This window comes from Peromyscus californicus, unplaced genomic scaffold, assembly GCF_007827085.1.
Source record: "Peromyscus californicus insignis strain IS unplaced genomic scaffold, ASM782708v3 Scaffold_1__1_contigs__length_55948999, whole genome shotgun sequence".
Lineage (NCBI taxonomy): Eukaryota > Metazoa > Chordata > Mammalia > Rodentia > Cricetidae > Peromyscus > Peromyscus californicus.
The window spans coordinates 50,535,906-50,554,609 of record NW_026294492.1 but is presented as its reverse complement, the minus strand read 5'-3'; the positions used below and the strand labels follow the sequence as shown (position 1 = coordinate 50,554,609).

The 18,704-nt window shown below is 58.2% G+C and overlaps 2 protein-coding genes across 3 annotated transcripts; both read right to left on the bottom strand.

Annotated features, from left to right (window-relative positions):
- Positions 1–56: 56 nt before the first annotated feature.
- On the bottom strand, positions 57–9,399 carry Plin4 (perilipin 4). The gene is given in 8 exon segments (XM_052746900.1): positions 57–1,747; positions 1,821–1,907; positions 2,493–2,680; positions 2,774–6,972; positions 8,156–8,273; positions 8,947–9,079; positions 9,164–9,231; positions 9,320–9,399. Coding segments are annotated over 7 exon segments (5,100 nt in total). The 5' UTR covers positions 9,215–9,231; positions 9,320–9,399; the 3' UTR covers positions 57–1,423.
- A 1,920-nt stretch (positions 9,400–11,319) lies between these two features.
- Positions 11,320–17,706, bottom strand: Plin5 (perilipin 5). Of its 2 annotated transcripts, none has more exons than XM_052746891.1 (9): positions 17,631–17,706; positions 17,221–17,334; positions 16,982–17,042; positions 16,417–16,612; positions 15,735–15,817; positions 15,276–15,456; positions 14,247–14,446; positions 12,891–13,004; positions 11,320–12,239 (listed from the first exon to the last, which is right to left on the bottom strand). In XM_052746891.1, the coding sequence occupies exons 2-9, from the start codon at positions 17,262–17,264 to the stop codon at positions 11,730–11,732; spliced, it is 1,389 nt and encodes a 462-aa protein (XP_052602851.1). In that variant the 5' UTR covers positions 17,265–17,334; positions 17,631–17,706; the 3' UTR covers positions 11,320–11,729. The 2 variants fall into 2 exon arrangements, with proteins under 2 accessions (XP_052602851.1, XP_052602850.1); XM_052746890.1 differs by lacking the exon at positions 17,631–17,706 and adding an exon at positions 17,421–17,600.
- Positions 17,707–18,704: the final 998 nt, after the last annotated feature.

Genomic DNA, 18,704 nt, shown 5'->3' with positions numbered 1-18,704 from the left:
ACATAGTGCTGAGGTACCAGCCACCATGAGCAGCATGGGGAGCCAGGCCTGGTACAGGGCAGGGTTCACATTTACAGGTCAGCAGAGCTCTTCCTGCAGTGAGTGGCCTGTTCCACCAGCATAAGTGGAGCAGACACTAAGGACAGGCCAACAGGAGAGACTCAGCCACCGTCCCATCCCCATCTATGCAGGGACCACCAGTTGAGACCAGCATAGTTGTTCTGGGGCAGCTCAGCATTTGGGCTGGAGTGTTATAGTCCACACTGTCCCAGCCTGCTCTCGCTGTGTGGCTTTGAGCAGTGGCTTTTCCACTCTGCTGTGTTCCCTGTGGGCTCAGTTTGGGTACATGCCTCCCAGTGTATCCCCCTGCCTCTGTGGCCACCAAGAACTGGACATGATGTAATGAGGCTCATCTCCTGGAGGACTTAGCTGCAGGCCATCAGTATTTGTCAATGGCTGAGTCAGTGTTCTGCTGACAGCAGAAGGGCTCAGGAAGGCTCCTTGCCATCTCCATCATGGCATTCCTATGTCACAGCTGGCCCAGCCTTGGAACTCAAGGACATTGTTACTTTCCAAGGGTGCAGATTAAAGGGAGCTGAAAGGTTGGGGGTTGCTAGCACTGCAGAGGTTCAAGGAGGGCTGTGCTGTGGCCTTGGATGATGTGGCCACAAGGGAGTGCCTTGGGCCCCATCACTTTCTATGCTTCTGACTTGAGTGCATAGGGTGAGGGAGAGGGGCCATCACCTGCCTGTGTCTCCTGTCAGTACAGCCTTCAACTCTGAGCAGGCCACATGCTTTGGCAGGCCACGTCCTTGGGCAGGCCACGTCCGTATCAGACCACAGTTGCTCAGAGCAGTGCTGGCCCTGTCAAGTCAGCCCTGTCTCCATTCAGTAATATGTTTGTGATCCTCCTTTTCCCAACAGAGCAGGTCTGAGGCCTACAGCATCCTGGGGTATAAGTGTGTGGCTTTGAGTGGTTCTGCCCCCCACTAGCTATCCGAAGAGGCTGTGGGAGCTTAGCTTAGGGTGGCTGTGCATTCTAGGACATTTTAGTGCCAGGGAACAAGTTGCCTAGTATGTCAGCTAAGAGCTCTGGATGCCCCAGTGTGGGGCTTGGGATGGAGTGACGCCATCCATAGTGGAGAGCCATGGGGCCCTGAAGGTAGGTAGGGTCAGAACCCCAAGGATGGAAGGCTTGCCAGTGGGTATGGCTAGAAGACCTTCTAGGTTTGGCTGTGCATCTGCTTTGCTCTGTCGTTGGGACCTGTGTGGACGCTCTCTGAACAGACTTGGTGACTAGTCTGGAAGAGGGGCCATCAGTTCTTGGAAAGAGCAGGAGCCATAGCTGGTTTCAAATTCACTTTCCGAGGACCCTCTGCTCCCACTTAATCCAGAGCTTTGGGGAAGTGCAGCCCTCAGATGCCTACAGCTGGCCACCAGGGGTCAAAGCAAACGGTCCCACTAGCCAGCCAAGTGGGGGGCTCTGCTGCAGCCTGTCCAGCAGCACCTCCAGACCCTGCCATGTCTGGACCACGCCGGCACTGCTCTGGGCCAGCTGCTCTGCCTGCAGCTTACCGCCACTCGAAGAGGACACAAGGCCATACAGCTTGCAGAGGCTGTGCCGTGCCAGCCCTGCCTGCTGCTGCACCTCTGGCAGACCCTGCAGGCTGGCTGCCAGGCCGCTGTAAGCTGCATGGAGCTGACGGGCTATCGTGCACAGCCTGTCCTGAGCCACGGAAGCACGAACCTGAAGAGAAGGAGCAAGGTAAGCAGGGTGGGGCATGCAGTAGGGCGCTGGGGTAGGGCTGTGTCACACGCACCTTATTGGTACCAGCAGCCTCCACCGTGGAGCTCAAGCTCTGGTCCCAGCACAGCTGCCCACCTGGAGCTTCCATGGCCATGTCTGTCTGGAAAGAGAGCCACAGAAGAGGTAGTGGCTCTAGTGGAGGTAGGGACACTCAGTGTTGTCCCTAGATCTTGAGTCTAAACCTCCTCCATACGTGGTGCAGCCAAAACACAAATTACCCATGAGGGCATCTGGAAGGCCAGGTGGTGGTCCCTGTGTCCATTTATCTCCCACCCCACTATTGCCCTCTGCATATACACACAGGTTCCCTTCTGTCCCCTGCCCATTATCACACTTTCCCCTGGGATCTGCTGCCCTACACCACACCATGGCTGCTTTGTCCCTCCCATATTCCCTGGGTGTCTACATGGCCAGGGATGGGGTGGGCAGATGAAAGGGATGTGTCCATAATGCCCAGCAGAATCCTGGAGACAGGACACTGGGTGAAGAACCCCTTGCTAGGGCCCTGTCACCCTCACCACCCTCTTCCCTTAGGTTCACAGATTCTAGCCACACACGCTGCTCACTAAATGAGGCTAGAACAACCATGCCCTAGCTTCCTCTGTATGCAGGTAGCTTAGCCCATTAGGTACTTGGTCAGTGAACAGTTGGAGGTATCCAGAGTGGGAACCAGAGATGCTCTTACCACCTGTAAGACCTCCTGGAGCTGGGCCAGTGCAGCCCTGGCTTGGAACTGGTTGTGCTGTATGTGGCTCAGGGCATGTTCAAAAGCCCGCGGGCGGAAGCTGGGTGTCAGGTCACCCAGGCGGACAAAGTAGCTTCCCCGGTCAGCAGATAGCACCCGGGGCCCTGACTCCAAGGCTGCCAGCTGGGCTGGAAGGAAGGCAGTGAGACTCAGTCTGAGAGATCCCTTGAGGCACTCATACTGGAGCTAAGGACCTCTAATGGGGAGGGACGGGCACTCACCTTGTTCCTCAGCTGTCATGGGCTGGAAGATGTCCCCTAGTCCCTCCAACTCATCATGAAGTGCAGCAAAGCTTATAGCAGCCAGCTGACCACACTCATCCTCAGACTTGGTAACTGTGTGGGCAGACGAAGCTACACCAGACACAGGATCTTTGGTGGCAGCTGTGGGTTCCGTGACAAGCCCCAAGCCACATGTGTCTGCAAGGCTGCTGATCTCAGAGCACAGGGACTCTGCAGAAGTCAGAGTAGCATGTTTGACTCCTTGGTTGGTGGCTCTGTAACTACCAGGCTCATAACACATGGTAGCATGAGAGCTGGAGAGTGAACTCGGGACTGTGTGGACACCTGTGTGGGTGGCATTGATGGCCACGTTATCTGCCGGAGACAGCATGGCAGACTGTGTGTCTTTGGTTGTGTCCAGGCCCTTCTGAATGACGCCTTTAGCCATGTTCATGGTCCCAGTGATCCCAGCACAGACGGTATCCTTCGTACCTGTAAGCACGCTCTTGCTGGTGTCCAGGCCCATCTGCACTGTCCCTTTGGCCACGTTCACAGCCCCCGTGAGTCCTGTGGTCACTGTGTCCTTGGTGCCCATGACCACAGACTTGGTGGTGTCCAGGCCTCCCTGGGCAGCCACTTTGGCCACATTCACGGCCCCTGTGAGTCCTGTGGTCATGGTGTCCTTGGTGCCCATGACCACAGACTTGGTGGTGTCCAGGCCTCCCTGGGCAGCTCCTTTTGCCATGTTAATGGCACCTGTGACCCCAGCACAAACAGTGTCCTTGGTGCCCATCAGCACACTCTTGCTGGTGTCCAGGCCCGTCTGCACTGTCCCTTTGGCCACATTCACGGCCCCTGTGAGTCCTGTGGTCACTGTGTCCTTGGTGCCCATGACCACAGACTTGGTGGTGTCCAGGCCTCCCTGGGCAGCCACTTTGGCCACATTCACGGCCCCTGTGAGTCCTGTGGTCACGGTGTCCTTGGTGCCCATCAGCACACTCTTGCTGGTGTCCAGGCCCATCTGCACTGTCCCTTTGGCCACATTCACGGCCCCTGTGAGTCCTGTGGTCACTGTGTCCTTGGTGCCCATGACCACAGACTTGGTGGTGTCCAGGCCTCCCTGGGCAGCCACTTTGGCCACATTCACGGCCCCTGTGAGTCCTGTGGTCACGGTGTCCTTGGTGCCCATCAGCACACTTTTGCTGGTGTCCAGGCCCATCTGCACTGTCCCTTTGGCCACATTCACGGCCCCTGTGAGTCCTGTGGCCACTGTGTCCTTGGTGCCTATGACCACAGACTTGGTGGTATCCAGGCCCGTCTGCACTGTCCCCTTGGCCACATTCATGGCCCCTGTGAGTCCTGTGGTCACTGTATCCTTGGTGCCCATCAGCACACTCTTGCTGGTGTCCAGGCCTGTCTGCACTGTCCCTTTGGCCACATTCATGGCCCCTGTGAGTCCTGTGGCCACTGTGTCCTTGGTGCCCATGACCACAGACTTGGTGGTGTCCAGGCCTCCCTGGACAGCCACTTTGGCCACATTCACGGCCCCTGTGAGTCCTGTGGCCACTGTATCCTTGGTGCCCATCAGCACACTCTTGCTGGTGTCCAGGCCCGTCTGCACTGTCCCTTTGGCCACATTCATGGCCCCTGTGAGTCCTGTGGCCACTGTGTCCTTGGTGCCCATGACCACAGACTTGGTGGTGTCCAGGCCTCCCTGGGCAGCCACTTTGGCCACATTCACGGCCCCTGTGAGTCCTGTGGTCACGGTGTCCTTGGTGCCCATCAGCACACTCTTGCTGGTGTCCAGGCCTGTCTGCACTGTCCCTTTGGCCACATTCATGGCCCCCGTGAGTCCTGTGGTCACTGTGTCCTTGGTGCCCATGACCACAGACTTGGTGGTGTCCAGGCCTCCCTGGGCAGCCACTTTGGCCACATTCACGGCCCCTGTGAGTCCTGTGGTCACTGTGTCCTTGGTGCCCATGACCACTGACTTGGTGGTATCCAGGCCCGTCTGCACTGTCCCTTTGGCCACATTCATGGCCCCTGTGAGTCCTGTGGCCACTGTGTCCTTGGTGCCCATCAGCACACTCTTGCTGGTGTCCAGGCTCGTCTGCACTGTCCCTTTGGCCACATTCACGGCCCCTGTGAGTCCTGTGGTCACTGTGTCCTTGGTGCCCATGACCACAGACTTGGTGGTGTCCAGGCCTCCCTGGGCAGCTCCTTTTGCCATGTTAACGGCACCTGTGACCCCAGCACAAACAGTGTCCTTGGTGCCCATCAGCATACTCTTGCTGGTGTCCAGGCTCGTCTGCACTGTCCCCTTGGCCACATTCACGGCCCCTGTGAGTCCTGTGGTCACTGTATCCTTGGTGCCCATCAGCACACTCTTGCTGGTGTCCAGGCCCATCTGCACTGTCCCCTTGGCCACATTCATGGCCCCTGTGAGTCCTGTGGCCACTGTGTCCTTGGTGCCCATGACCACAGACTTGGTGGTGTCCAGGCCTCCCTGGGCAGCTCCTTTTGCCATGTTAACGGCACCTGTGACCCCAGCACAAACAGTGTCCTTGGTGCCCATCAGCACACTCTTGCTGGTGTCCAGGCTCGTCTGCACTGTCCCCTTGGCCACATTCACGGCCCCTGTGAGTCCTGTGGTCACTGTGTCCTTGGTGCCCATGACCACTGACTTGGAGGTATCCAGGCCTGTCTGCACTGTCCCCTTGGCCACATTCATGGCCCCTGTGAGTCCTGTGGTCACTGTGTCCTTGGTGCCCATCAGCACACTCTTGCTGGTGTCCAGGCCCATCTGCACTGTCCCTTTGGCCACATTCACGGCCCCTGTGAGTCCTGTGGCCACTGTGTCCTTGGTGCCCATGACCACTGACTTGGTGGTATCCAGGCCTGTCTGCACTGTCCCTTTGGCCACATTCATGGCCCCTGTGAGTCCTGTGGCCACTGTGTCCTTGGTGCCCATCAGCACACTCTTGCTGGTGTCCAGGCTCGTCTGCACTGTCCCTTTGGCCACATTCACGGCCCCTGTGAGTCCTGTGGTCACTGTGTCCTTGGTGCCCATGACCACAGACTTGGTGGTGTCCAGGCCTCCCTGGGCAGCTCCTTTTGCCATGTTAACGGCACCTGTGACCCCAGCACAAACAGTGTCCTTGGTGCCCATCAGCACACTCTTGCTGGTGTCCAGGCTCGTCTGCACTGTCCCCTTGGCCACATTCACGGCCCCTGTGAGTCCTGTGGTCACTGTATCCTTGGTGCCCATCAGCACACTCTTGCTGGTGTCCAGGCCCATCTGCACTGTCCCCTTGGCCACATTCATGGCCCCTGTGAGTCCTGTGGCCACTGTGTCCTTGGTGCCCATGACCACAGACTTGGTGGTGTCCAGGCCTCCCTGGGCAGCCACTTTGGCCACATTCACGGCCCCTGTGAGCCCTGTGGTCACTGTGTCCTTGGTGCCCATCAGCACACTCTTGCTGGTGTCCAGGCCTGTCTGCACTGTCCCTTTGGCCACATTCATGGCCCCTGTGAGTCCTGTGGCCACTGTGTCCTTGGTGCCCATGACCACAGACTTGGTGGTATCCAGGCCCGTCTGCACTGTCCCCTTGGCCACATTCATGGCCCCTGTGAGTCCTGTGGTCACGGTGTCCTTGGTGCCCATCAGCACACTCTTGCTGGTATCCAGGCCCGTCTGCACTGTCCCTTTGGCCACATTCATGGCCCCTGTGAGTCCTGTGGCCACTGTGTCCTTGGTGCCCATGACCACTGACTTGGAGGTATCCAGGCCTGTCTGCACTGTCCCCTTGGCTACATTCACGGCTCCTGTGAGTCCTGTGGTCACTGTATCCTTGGTGCCCATCAGCACACTCTTGCTGGTGTCCAGGCCCGTCTGCACTGTCCCTTTGGCCACATTCATGGCCCCTGTGAGTCCTGTGGTCATGGTGTCCTTGGTGCCCATGACAACAGACTTGGTGGTGTCCAGGCCTCCCTGGACAAGACCTTTGGCCATACCTACTGCTCCCATGACGCCTCCAGACACTGCCTCCTTAGTGCCCACAAGGGCCGACTGGGTGACGCCCAGGCCACCCTGGACCATTCCTTTTGCAGTGTCCATGATGCCAGCCACCCCAGAGGAGAAGGCATCTTTGCCACCGCCGGTCACACCGAAGCTTCCCACGTCCTTTTCTCCAGCCATTGTCTAACAAGGACGTGCACAGGTCAGCACCTCACAAAAGTCCCTTAGGGTGACTTTGCTGTCCATCCCTTCTGTGCACCCAGGTCCCTGGGACCTCCCACCTACCTTAGCCAAGCACCCTAATGTCATCCAGCTGCAAGATAATGTCTGGGGACCCACTAAAAAGATCCTAGCACTTATCTTAAGGAAGATTGTCACAAGTCAGGGGCTGCCTGGCTACACTGTGAAACCCTGTCTCAAACAACACCTGAAATGCAAGTTGACAGAGACCCCATCGGTGTCCACTGGACTTTGGTATGTCTCACATTGTTGCCAAGGGCTCATGGGTCAGAGGTCACTGTTGTCACTTGGTTGTTGTTTGACACCGGTCTCATGTGACCCCAGAATTCACTATGTAGCTGAGGAGGACCTGCTGGGATGACAGATGTGCTGCCGCTGAGTGGCCCAGGGACTCTGAGCATGCCGGAGACACTGTAGCTGTCCCAACAGGGGAGGGTGGAGGCCCAGCCAGTGTGTGTCCCAGTGTCACCCTAGAGCCCAGTGGTCACCTCGCTTCTGCAGTGCCTGGGCTTGACTCCCCAGGTCTTCCCTGCACTTGTGTGATATCAGGCACAAATGGTGTCTCCCCTCCCCTCAGACCTGCAGCCCCTTAGAAAATACACTCCCCCCTTCTGGGGCTGACGCCACAGCTCATGGTGGAGCACACACGTGTCAACCCAGAATTGGGAGGATGAAGCAGGAGGGTCAGGTGCTCACGGGCAGACTCAGCTACAGAATAATGTACAGGTCAGCCTGGGCTACATGAGACCTTGTTTCAGATACAAAAACTCACTTCCTTCAAGGTCAGAAGAGTGGATGAAAGAAAGGGATTCAGTGGGTGCTTAATTGTTGCCAACATAGAGGGGCTGGCAGGCCTTGGCCGCCAGGGATGTGTTTTAATTTGAATCTACAGGATGTAACCCCGCCATTGCTGGCCCAGGTGGTGCTTAAGGCAGAGTCACGGAAGTGGGGTTGGGGTCTTCTACCTCAGTTTCTCTGCACCTGCCATGTGGTGGTGTGGGCCCCTGTCTCCTGAGGGGCCAGGGAGGGCTAACATTTAAGTAGGACTGTTAAGTTGGTGCTCATTTCTCAGATGTAGGAACTGGGGCCCCACCTTCTCTTTGTCCTTTGAATCCCCACCCCATGAAAGGAACTAGAACCTTCCAGACCTTCCTGTCCAGGGACTTCCAACCTGGCTCACCTGTTCAGAAGGCTGGAGCAGCCCCGCCGCACCCCTTGCCATCTGCTGCAGGTCGGTGGCCCCTGCAGAGACAGAGCCAGGCCGGGGAGTGAGGGCAGGCCTCTGGCTGGAGACTGTTGCTGTTGTGCAATTCCAGGCTTGGCCCCAAAGGACAGGAATGTCCTAGCCGCAGGCCGGGGACAGCAGGAGGTGGCATCTACAGGCAGTAGCCAGGCCCAGCCTCCCCCCACCTCTGCCAGGGGTGGCTCTGGCCCCTGTGACGCAGGGCTCTGGGAGGACTTTCTGTGCTGGACTCTGGGTGCTGGGTACCCACCCTGCACCCTTGGGGCCCATGGAGCCTACAGTGGGCTAGTGTTGTCTTGCTGCCTGCGCCATGGCCCCCAGTGGTCTGTCACAGGTGTGTGGCCTTCAAGGGAGTTAGTGGCCTGCTGCAGGAACCCCAGCTGAGTCCCAGGATGCTGTGTGACTCTAGGACAGCTGCTGGCCCTCTCTGAGTCTTTATCCTTGACACAGTCAGACAAGCACAACACCCAGCCTGGTATCTGGTGCAAAGAGTGGAGGGGCCATGGCAGGGTTTAAATGCCGCCTTCCCTGGGCTATGTTGCCCAGTATCTGTGCCTCAGTTTCCCCATCTAATGAGATAACACAGACACAAGGTCACCAGGATTACTGCAGGTCTCTCCTGGGCAGTCTGCACAGTTACTCAGTCCCCACCACCTCCTTTGTGCCACTCACCTGGAGATGGGGGAACGGAAGTCCCCGTGGGGTCTGGTGCCGGTCCTGTGTTCTTTGGGGAGCTGTGAGTTTGGGACACCAGGTTCCGGGCAGAGCTGAAGCCAGGCAGGGACCCAAAGAAACTGCTCAGGCTCTGCATGGGGTGGGTGAGCATGGCATGAGTGGACACTGGAGTCACCTTCCCAGGGTCCCTGGCGGGATGGCTCTCTGTTCTTACCTTGCCTTTGGATTTGGGGTGACCCCTGGTCTCATCTCCCGAAGCTGACATGATAGCGACCTGTGGGGCTGTAGGGGGGCAGGAAGTACCACATGGTGGGGGGCCCTCCTGTCTCGTCCCTATCCCAGGCCCCACAGGCACTCCCCCTTCACCCACCTGGAGGCAGCGGTCGCTGGGTGACACAGCTGGAATCACCTGGACCGTGCAAGGTCCCTCAGAGCAGGGCAGCTTCTGGCAGTGCCTCAGCTTCTGGTTCCCAGGCCTTATAGGGTCTGGGGAGGCGCAGGCTTGGCCGGCCCAGGCAGGCCGCCAGAGAGCTGGGGGGGGGGGGGGGAGACGGTGTCACGTGCCTATCTGCCTGGGCCAGTGTGGACCCAACCCAGCACCTTTCCCCTGCTCTCCACCTCGGCCCAAGCTGCCTCTGCCCACAGTGCCTGCCTGCAGGCCCAGTGACTCATGACCAGCTGGGCTCCCTGAGGGGCCTCCTGCTCTCTGCCTCTACTTTCTGAGATGGGGACGCCTGACCAGGCACCAGCTTTGGGTCTCAGTTTCCCCTTCCAGATTCATCGATGGGCTTCCTTGCCTCCCTCCTCCTCTGCTCCTGACTCCCTGGCTCATCACAGGGCCCTCCTCTAACACGTGGGACCCTTGCTTGCCCCAGGGCCTTTGCATAGGCCATGCCCCTGCCTCTACACCTTCCTCTAGATTCCTGCACAGCCTCACCTGTCAGCCTGTTTATATCCCGCGCCCAGGACAATGCCTGGCATACATCAAACACTTAGGAAACATTTGTCTAAATGGGGACAGGTAAAGGTGCATATGAGTTTAAAATGAGGTCATATGTGATCAGTAGTCAACAAATACTACCTTAGCATTATCTGGGCAGAAACAGGGTCTCCAAGAGTGTTTCCTGAGGAGGGCAGTGACATGTCCCTCTACTGAAAGGACTTGGCTGAAATGTAGAGCGGGAGGCACCCTGGGTGTGAGAACCCAACCATGGTGGGCCCAACCTAACCAGTGTGTTAGGTCAGAGGAGGATCGTGGGGCCTCAGGTCCTGAACTCACTGTCTGCCAAGTGGGCCATGGGTGGGGCTGCTGGGCAGAGTGACTGCCACTCCCACCCTGGGCCCTGTCCCAGACTTATACCCCAAGAACAGGGAACCCGACCTTAGTGATGGGGCAATTAACTCTGGCACTGAGCAAGGGGAAGGAGTTCCAGGCAGGGGAGAAGGGGCTGGCACCACTGAGCCATTTCCTTGGAGCCTTGGTTGTGTTGGGAGTCAGTTCTGGAACAAAAGTGGGTGCTTCTGCCGGGCAGTGGTGGCACACACCTTTAATCCCAGCACTCGGGAGGCAGGGGCAGGCGGATCTCTGTGAGTTCGAGGCCAGCCTGGTCTACAGAGTGAGTTCCAGGACAGACTCCAAAGCTACACAGAGAAACCCTGTCTCGAAAAAACAAAACAAAAAAAAGCGTTGCAGCCAGCTCCCTCTTGTGCCACCAGCTAGCACCTGACCGCCCCCACCCCGACCCCCTCACACACAATCCACAAGGCTCTCTGGTAGAGGCAGCATTAGGCCTGGGCGGTTTGGGGGGTGGGGCAGCAGGTTGTGCCTTCTGGACAAGATGGGTGCTGACAGGTGGGCAGAGATGGGGACACTGTTCTGAGAGCACTAGGGAGCTATGGGGTTTCTGGAAGAGAAGCCCAGAAGCACCATCCAAGCAGGGTTCCAAGGAAGCCAAGGGCTGCCCTGACCTCACCATGCTAGCAGTGGTTTCTCATCAATGTGCTGCCCAGACCCAGGAGTTGGGGGCAGCCAAGAATGCGGTGAGAAGCCAGGAGGGCCCTGTGGGACCCATCCCGGCCTTTGCCTTGTTTCTGTCTCCCACAACCCTTCCCCAGAGCAGGCTGTCTCCTGCGGATCCAGGGAGAAGAGAGGCCACCCCATGGCATCCCCACCACCACCTCCTTCCTCTTCTGCTTCCAAGAGGTTCCAAGAACTGATTTATATTGCAGTAAGAGTGCTTAGGTGTACTGAGGGGGCAACCGTAGCCTAAGCTCATCCATGCTGTAAGAAATGCTCTGGTCCTGAACGCTGGCTGGAAACTCCATCCTCACACCCTTAAAACCCACAGCAATTGAGTGTCAAGACCCACCTCAGACCACACCATACATGTTTATTCATGTTCACCATACATGAACAGCAAAACAAGTGAGTCTCTGGCCCAACAGAGCTGGCTGGACATCCTGGAGGCACATAAGCCAAACGCATTTGCTTTAAGGGCATCTGAGCCCCTGGAGCAGATGCCGTGGGACACCATGTTTTCCTCGGAGCCCAGAGCCGCCTTAAAAAAAAAAAAAAAAACCGACAGTTTTGCTAAGGCAGCTCAAGCTGGCCTCAAATCTCAATCCTCCTGCCTTAACCTCTCAAGTGCTGGCATGATAGCTGTTTGCCAACTTTGGAGGTGGGGACAGGATCACAGGAAAGAGTAGCTTGCTTGGGGTCCACAGCCCGCTGGGGTGAGTGCGATCATGTGACCACCAGGGGGCAGCAGGGCCCTGGGTGGTCAGAAGTCCAGCTCCGGCATCAGCCTGTGTTTAGCCGGGCTGCTCCGGGGCTCGGCCGGTACCGGCGGGTCTGCGTGCTCGGCTTCCCAGGCCCTCTGTTGGGCCGGCCAGTCCATGTGCGCCCAGCGCGGATCAGGGGCGCCCACCACCTCGTCCACGCAGGCAGCCAAGTCGGCCAGGGGTTCCGGCCGCTCCACCAGGATTGGGGCAAAAGGACCCACGAGCCAGGGCAGGGGCACCGCCCGCAGTACCAAGTCCAGCAGCTCGTCCACGCAGGCGTGTGCACGGGCCACGCGTCCCCGGCCCTCGGCCAGAGCTGCGGGCGCCACGTCCCTCAGGCAGCGGGCGTCGGCGAAGGCAACCTGCAGGGCGTCCACGCTGCGCTGCACCTCAGCCACCTTGGCCCGGGCACCGGGCGGCAGGCCCCGCACACAGCCTGCCAGCGCGTCCACAGCGCTCTGCAGCTCCAGGGTCAGGCTGCGAGACAGGGCTAGGGTCTCCAGCTCCGCCTGCAAAGGGTCCATCCTCAGTTTCCCCATATATCTAATTCAGGGTTCTCAACCTGTGGGTCACAACCCTGTGAGTGTAGAAAGGTCTTTTCATAGAGGTCCTGTATTAGATATTTACATCAAGATTCATTCATAACAGGGGCTGGAGAGATGGCTCAGAGGTTAAGAGCACTGGCTGCTCTTCCAGAGATCCTGAGTTCAATTCCCAGCAACCACATGATGGCTCACAACCATCTATAATTCAATCTGGTGCCCTCTTCTGGCATTTAGGCAGAACACTGAATACATAATAAATAAATCTTTTTTTTTTTTTAAGATAACAGCAAAATTACAGCTATGAAGTAGCAATGAAATAATTTTATGGTGGGGAGTCACCATAGCATGTATAGAACAGCTGATTTAATGGAAGCTTTGGCCTGCTTCAGTTTCCCCATGAAATCCAATGTGAGGGCCTTGGCTTGCCTCAGTTTCCCCTGTGGACAACAATGGGGGGGGTACAGATCTGCCGTACTTCACCTCAAGGATGCAAAAGAAAATATGTGCCCTGCCTCAGTTTCCCTCATGAACACCCAACCTGGTGACTGAGAGCACTTGAGCCAGGATCCCTGTCTCGTGTCCAGGGTGGCTCCCGCCTTCCCCGTGGCCCCTCACCTGGCTGTGGCGGCGCCCATTCTCTGGCCATGGACTCCAGTCCTCCCACAGCTCCTGCACCTTTGGGGGATGGGGAGTGGGGGTGGGGCTCACCCCGCTCTGCATACGGTGAATCTGCGGGACAGGGACACTGGGAGTCAGGCTGGAGGTCTTGGGGTGAGTGGGCCCACCTAGCCTGCAGCCAGCCTCTAGCAGCCATTAATGAGCATCATCTGAATGCAGCCAGCCTTGCGTTCTGTTGGCCAACCATCCCTTCTCCCCTCTGCTCCTCTTGTTGCTCACTGTCACCACCCTGTCCACAGGGGGTCCCTGCCTCTCCCGTCTGAAGACGGTGACAGGTATAGTGTGGTATGTCAGTATTCAGTATTCAGCCAGGAAAAGGGGGAAACTGATGACAGTTCCACTGTGGGTGGCCCCTGAGATGAGGCTCGGTGGGTGACAAGACAGGACACACAGCACAGATCTGCCCCGGCCTCACACCCACAGAGACAGGGAGCGGGAGGGTGGGAAGTGGGGTGTGGATGGAGATGGAATTAGTACTGAGCAGGGACAGAGCCTCACTGTGGGGAGATGATGGGTGGTGGGGAGGGCCGCATGGCTTCCTGGGTGCTGGGATGACGAGGCCTGAGCCACCACGCCGCAGCAATACCATAATGCGGGTGTTTTAAAATGAGGCGATAGATAATGCAAGATCCTGTGTCCCCACACAACTGTGGGCCGGCACACAGTGACCTTTCTCAATAAGCATTTAGTAACCTGACTATGTACAAACTATCCCATTGGCCCCTGCAGGCGGGGCTGTGGACAGGCCAGCCATACAGTAGATGCTCAACAGCCGCATGTGGGAAGAGCTGGGGCACAGCTCAGTGCTGAGCACCTTCTCAGCATGTGTGAGGCCGGACAAAGGCCCTGAGGCAGGGTGGAGCCTGGTGGGAGGCTGTGGGAGGCAGGATGGGAGGACAGAGACTGTGCTCACAGGTGCCCTCTGGTGTGTCCGTTGTGGGGATGACTGACTGGGCGAGGTGAGGACTGAATCCTGTGTGGGGGGTGTGTGTGTGCGCGTGTGCATGTGTCTGTGTCTATATGTGAAGAAGCAGGTGGGCCGGCCAAGGGCTTTGAAGACGAGGCCTCTGTTAGCAGTGAGGGGAAGGAGGGAGTCGGGGTGAAGGCTGAGGTGTGATCTGGGACCTATGGTGATGTGTCCCGATGGGGTCTCTTCCTGAGTCCACTAGACTCAGATCCCTGAGAGCCCCGCCCCCAACCCTCAGCCGGAACCCGCCCCATCCCAAAGGGAACCCCCACCCATCAGAAGCCCCCACCCCCCAGGCCTCTGACTACCGACCCCTCGTTGCTCACCAGCTCCAGGGTCTCCTGCAGCTGGGCCAGCGTGTCCTGGGTGCGGTGTTTGCTCTGCCTCAGTTTCCCCAAAGAGTGTTCATAGGCCAGATGGCGGAGGCGTGCCGACAGGGATCCCAGACGCACAAAGTAGCCCTGTTGCCGCCTCTGCTCCTCCACAGAGCCCACTTCTGGGCCCTCAGCCTCTGCTGCCAGGGCCGCTGGGGACCAGGACACCCGGGTGGGGGGGTGTTGGCATGACGCGGCCTGCGCCTCTGCTCGCCCACCATCCAGAGTGCCCAGGTCCCCAGCTGTACAGCGTCTCCGTGTTCCCATTGCCCCTCTAACCTTCCCCAAACCCCAAGGCGTACTTTATTTTTGTTCCTTTGTTTTGAGACATGTAGCCCAGGCTACCTTCCAACTCACTACATAGCCGAGGCTAACCTTGAGTGTTGAGGTGACAGGTGAGTGCTGCCACAGTGGTTCATGGGGTGCTGGGGATGGGACCCAGGCTTTGTATCCCCAGCCCTGGCACCTGTGCTGTACATTTGAGGAAACTGAGGTAGGTGAGTGATGGTGGAAGGAGAGAACCAACTCTCTGAAGTATCCTCCGACCTCCCGCGCCTGCTGTGGCCCACGCACACTTTTAAACTGAAGTATCTTAGCATGCCAGAGGCAGACCCCAGGACACGAACCCAGGCCTGATTCTACCAAGCATAGCCAGGTCCAGTGATGCACACCCAAAATTGCAGCACTCGGGAAGCTGAGGCAGGAGGATGGCCATGAGTTCAGGGCCGGCCTCAGCTACAGAGTGAAACCCTGCCTCAAAACAATGGCAACAAATGACATGAAATGAATCCACACATCTGCAAACCGGACAAAGCAGTTTCCATGGCCACCACATGCAAAAGCCCCATGTGTCCTTGGGGTCCAGGTGTCCAATTTTCTGGGCACAGAGCGGAGGGAGAGATCTGACCTGGTTTGAGTCCCAGGTTTTCCTATGCTGTGCTGTGCAACCTCAGGCAAGCCCCAGACCTCTCTGATGAGTACCTAGCTCATCCTCAGTCATGGGCAGAAAGTGGTCCACCAGCTCCTCCGATTTGCCCAGAACCATGTCCATGGCCTGGCTCATGGAGCGTCTCAGCTCTCCGCTCCAACGCCTGCCCCGCTGTGCCAGGCCCACCACACCTGTGACGCTGTTGGCCACAACGTCCTTGGCTGAGGTCACCACCTGTGGGAAGGGTGTCAGTCTGGGCACTGAGGGCTTGTGGCTGCATTTACCCCCACTTTAGTCCTGGGAGCAGAGATTCCCCAAGACCTTCTGAACTTCTTCCTAGTTCTGTGCCTCAGTTTCCCTTCACTAAATAGGTGGCCATGAAGCCCTCCCCAACTGACCAGCTGGGGCCACCAACACCTACATGTACATCCTACACATCTGCTCCTCCAAAGTTCTCCCCCTCCCCCTCCTCCCCCTGGAGGAGGTCCCTGAGGCCTGGTCAATTCTAGTACCCTGTCTGACGGCTGCTGTAGGAACGGCAGCTTCTCTTCCAGTTTGTCCAGTCCCCTGCAGGCAAGATTGTTCACCGTGGCCACTGAAGAGAGAGGGCGAGTGATGGGGGGTGGAGGGCTATGGTGGGAGGGAGTGCCTGGCAGAGATGGAGGATGTAGAGGGGAGTGCACCCTGGCGAGGGGGACATGTCGGACAGGTGAGAGGACCTGAGGCATTCCAGCTATTGAGCCCTGTCTCCCTGTGCCCTGCTGGGTCCCTCAGCACAGCTGGGCTCAGAGTCTTGGGAACAATGGAAGAGTTGGGGACCCTCAGAGACCCTCTTCAGTCACATCCCCTGGTCAGGTGAGAGCCCTGAGCCGGAGACCTGGAGACACAGAAGGTGCCAGAAGTTGAGAAAGGGCAGAGGGGACAGAGCTGGGGACCCAAGAAGAGGTTGAGGCTGACTACATGTGAATTTGATCACAGGGCCCCGTAAGCTGCGTATGGTAGTGCACGCCCATCATCCCAGCACTCAGGAGGCTGAAGCAGCGTTCTGGGCCAACTTGGGTTACAGAGCAAAACCCTGAGTCAGAAAAAGGAAAAAAAGGGGATGGGGGCTACGTGGATGGCTCAGGGAGGGACACCTGGTTCTGGGGATTGTAAAGAAAGACCAAGGTAGGGACTCGGGGGACTCAGACTCACACTGAGGCTGCAGATGCTCCAACAGCGGCTGCGCGTGATCCAGGGCGCGGGTGGTCACACTGCACACACAGTTCTCAGCGAGGCGACAGGCCGAGCCCAGCAGCGGGTGCTTGTCCTTGGCGGCATGGTAAGCACCAGACACGGCCGTGCACGTGGCCCTGACGAGGGGCAAGGCTACCACACGCTTCACCACGTTCTGCAGGAACCAGTGACGTCAGAGCTCTGCCCCACCAGGGGACAGAAGGCAGGTCGCCGGCCGATGGGGGCAGCGCACTGCTCAACAGGGCATCTCCCGGTGCTCCGGATGAGGCTGCCGAGTTGGGGACCAGCTGGGGGATGACCCCCAGGACACAGACCTGACTGCTGGGGCCTCAGTTTCCCCACAGGTTGTAACTGTGGGCGGCATATACCCTGGGTTTGGTGACACCAGTCACGCGGCGCTACGAGAAGGGAGCTGGACCTTGGTGTGTCACTGCCAGCGCCTCCCACAAGGGACGTGCGGGGACCCACCTGTGAATCCCCCTCAGAGGTGCCCCCCCATGCGGTCACTCTCCCGGCCCCTCACCTGCTGGTCCGGCTCCCTCAGGCCCGATCCAGGGTCCTGGAGTGTCTCATCATTGGACACACTGAGAGGCAGAACACAGAGAGAGGGGACACCTGAGAGCCTGTGGGGTGTCCTGGGGTGCACAGACAAGGCATGCACAGGGCCCTGCACATAGTAGGTATATAATAAAAACCCATGGCTTTGTGGGGGAGGGGGCGTGGGCCCCGAGGAGAGAAGATGAGTTCAGATTCCATCATTACCTGCGGTGTGGCGCTGGACTGGCCTCTTCACCTCTCTGGTCCATTCCACCGGGGACAGACCTACACACCAGCTCCGCTTGCGGAGGTGGAGGCAGCGGCCGCAGAATCCGGTCCCTTTGACAGACAGGGAAATTGAGGCACGGGCTGCACGTGGAGCTCCGAGGTCACCCTCAGCTGTCCAGGGTGACAGGGACACTGACCTCAGGGCACACAACCGCACTGTGCGTCCCCACCATGGCCGTCCCACTGTCCTCTGCGCCTGGGCCACGCCCAACTGGGTCTTGGGCCGGGGCCCACTGGGCCAAGGGTCCCGCCACCTGCCGTGCCTGGCTCCGCGCATGCGCGCCCCTCCCCCTCCAGCCCCGCGGGGGAAGTCGGGTGCTCGGGGTTAGGGCCTTGCGCGCCCTCACCTGGATACAGAGCAGACCCCGCGGGTGTCCCCGGCGCCTCCACCGGAGTCAGCCCCGCAGCCCTTATAGCAGCTCTGGGCGGGGCCTCCGCGCGCGGGCCAATGAGGCGCCGGGGTGTGTCCGGGGTTTACCCGCAACCCCGTTGCCTTAGCGACCTAGGGACGCTGGTGTTCCTGTCCGGTTTCCACGACTGATCTCGGACTAGGGCCGAGGACTTTCTTACTCTTGATTCTTTTATATACGCTTGTTTTGTTTTGAATCAGAGGCTCACTCTGTAGCCCGGGCTTGACCGGAACTCACTCTGTAGCCCAGGATAGCCTGAACTAACTACATAGCCAAGGATGACCTTAAACTCACCACCCAATGGCTAAGGCGACAGATGTACCCACCACCCTGGTTAGGCAGTCCTGGGGGACCCAGAGCCGTAGTGCTAGGGAATTCTGTCCCCTGAGACCCACCCGGCCTGCTTTATTATTATTATTATTATTATTATTATTATTATTATTATTATTATTATTATTATTTGTGTGTGCAGGTGTTTTGTCTGTATGTCCGTCTCTCTTTCTGTGCACCACGGAAGCCAGAGAGGGCGACAGCCGCCTGTGGCTGGAGTGACAGGTGACGGTGAGCCATCATGTGGGTGCTGGGACTCGAACCCAGGCTGCAGCTCTTCTGCCACGGCCATGTCTGCTGTTTAAGAGCAGCGGATCCTGTCAGCTCCGACCCCATTTTACAGATCAGCAAACGGAAGCCCCAGGCTTAACCCACTCTCCTCAGCTTCCTCTGCAGGACTGGGCTGAGAAACCCGATCTTGCGGTGTTACATGCCTGTCACCCCCGTGCCAGGAGGCAGAGGCAGGAGAATCATGAGCTCAGATCATCCTAGGCTACCTAGCAAGTTTGAGGCCAGCCTGGGCTACATGAGACCTTGTCTACAAAAAAAGCCGGGCGGTGGTGGCGCAGGCCTTTAATCCCAGCACTCGGGAGGCAGAGCCAGGCGGATCTCTGTGAGTTCAGGGCCAGCCTGGGCTACAGAGAGAGTTCCGGGACAGCCTAGGCTACAGTGAGAAGGGTC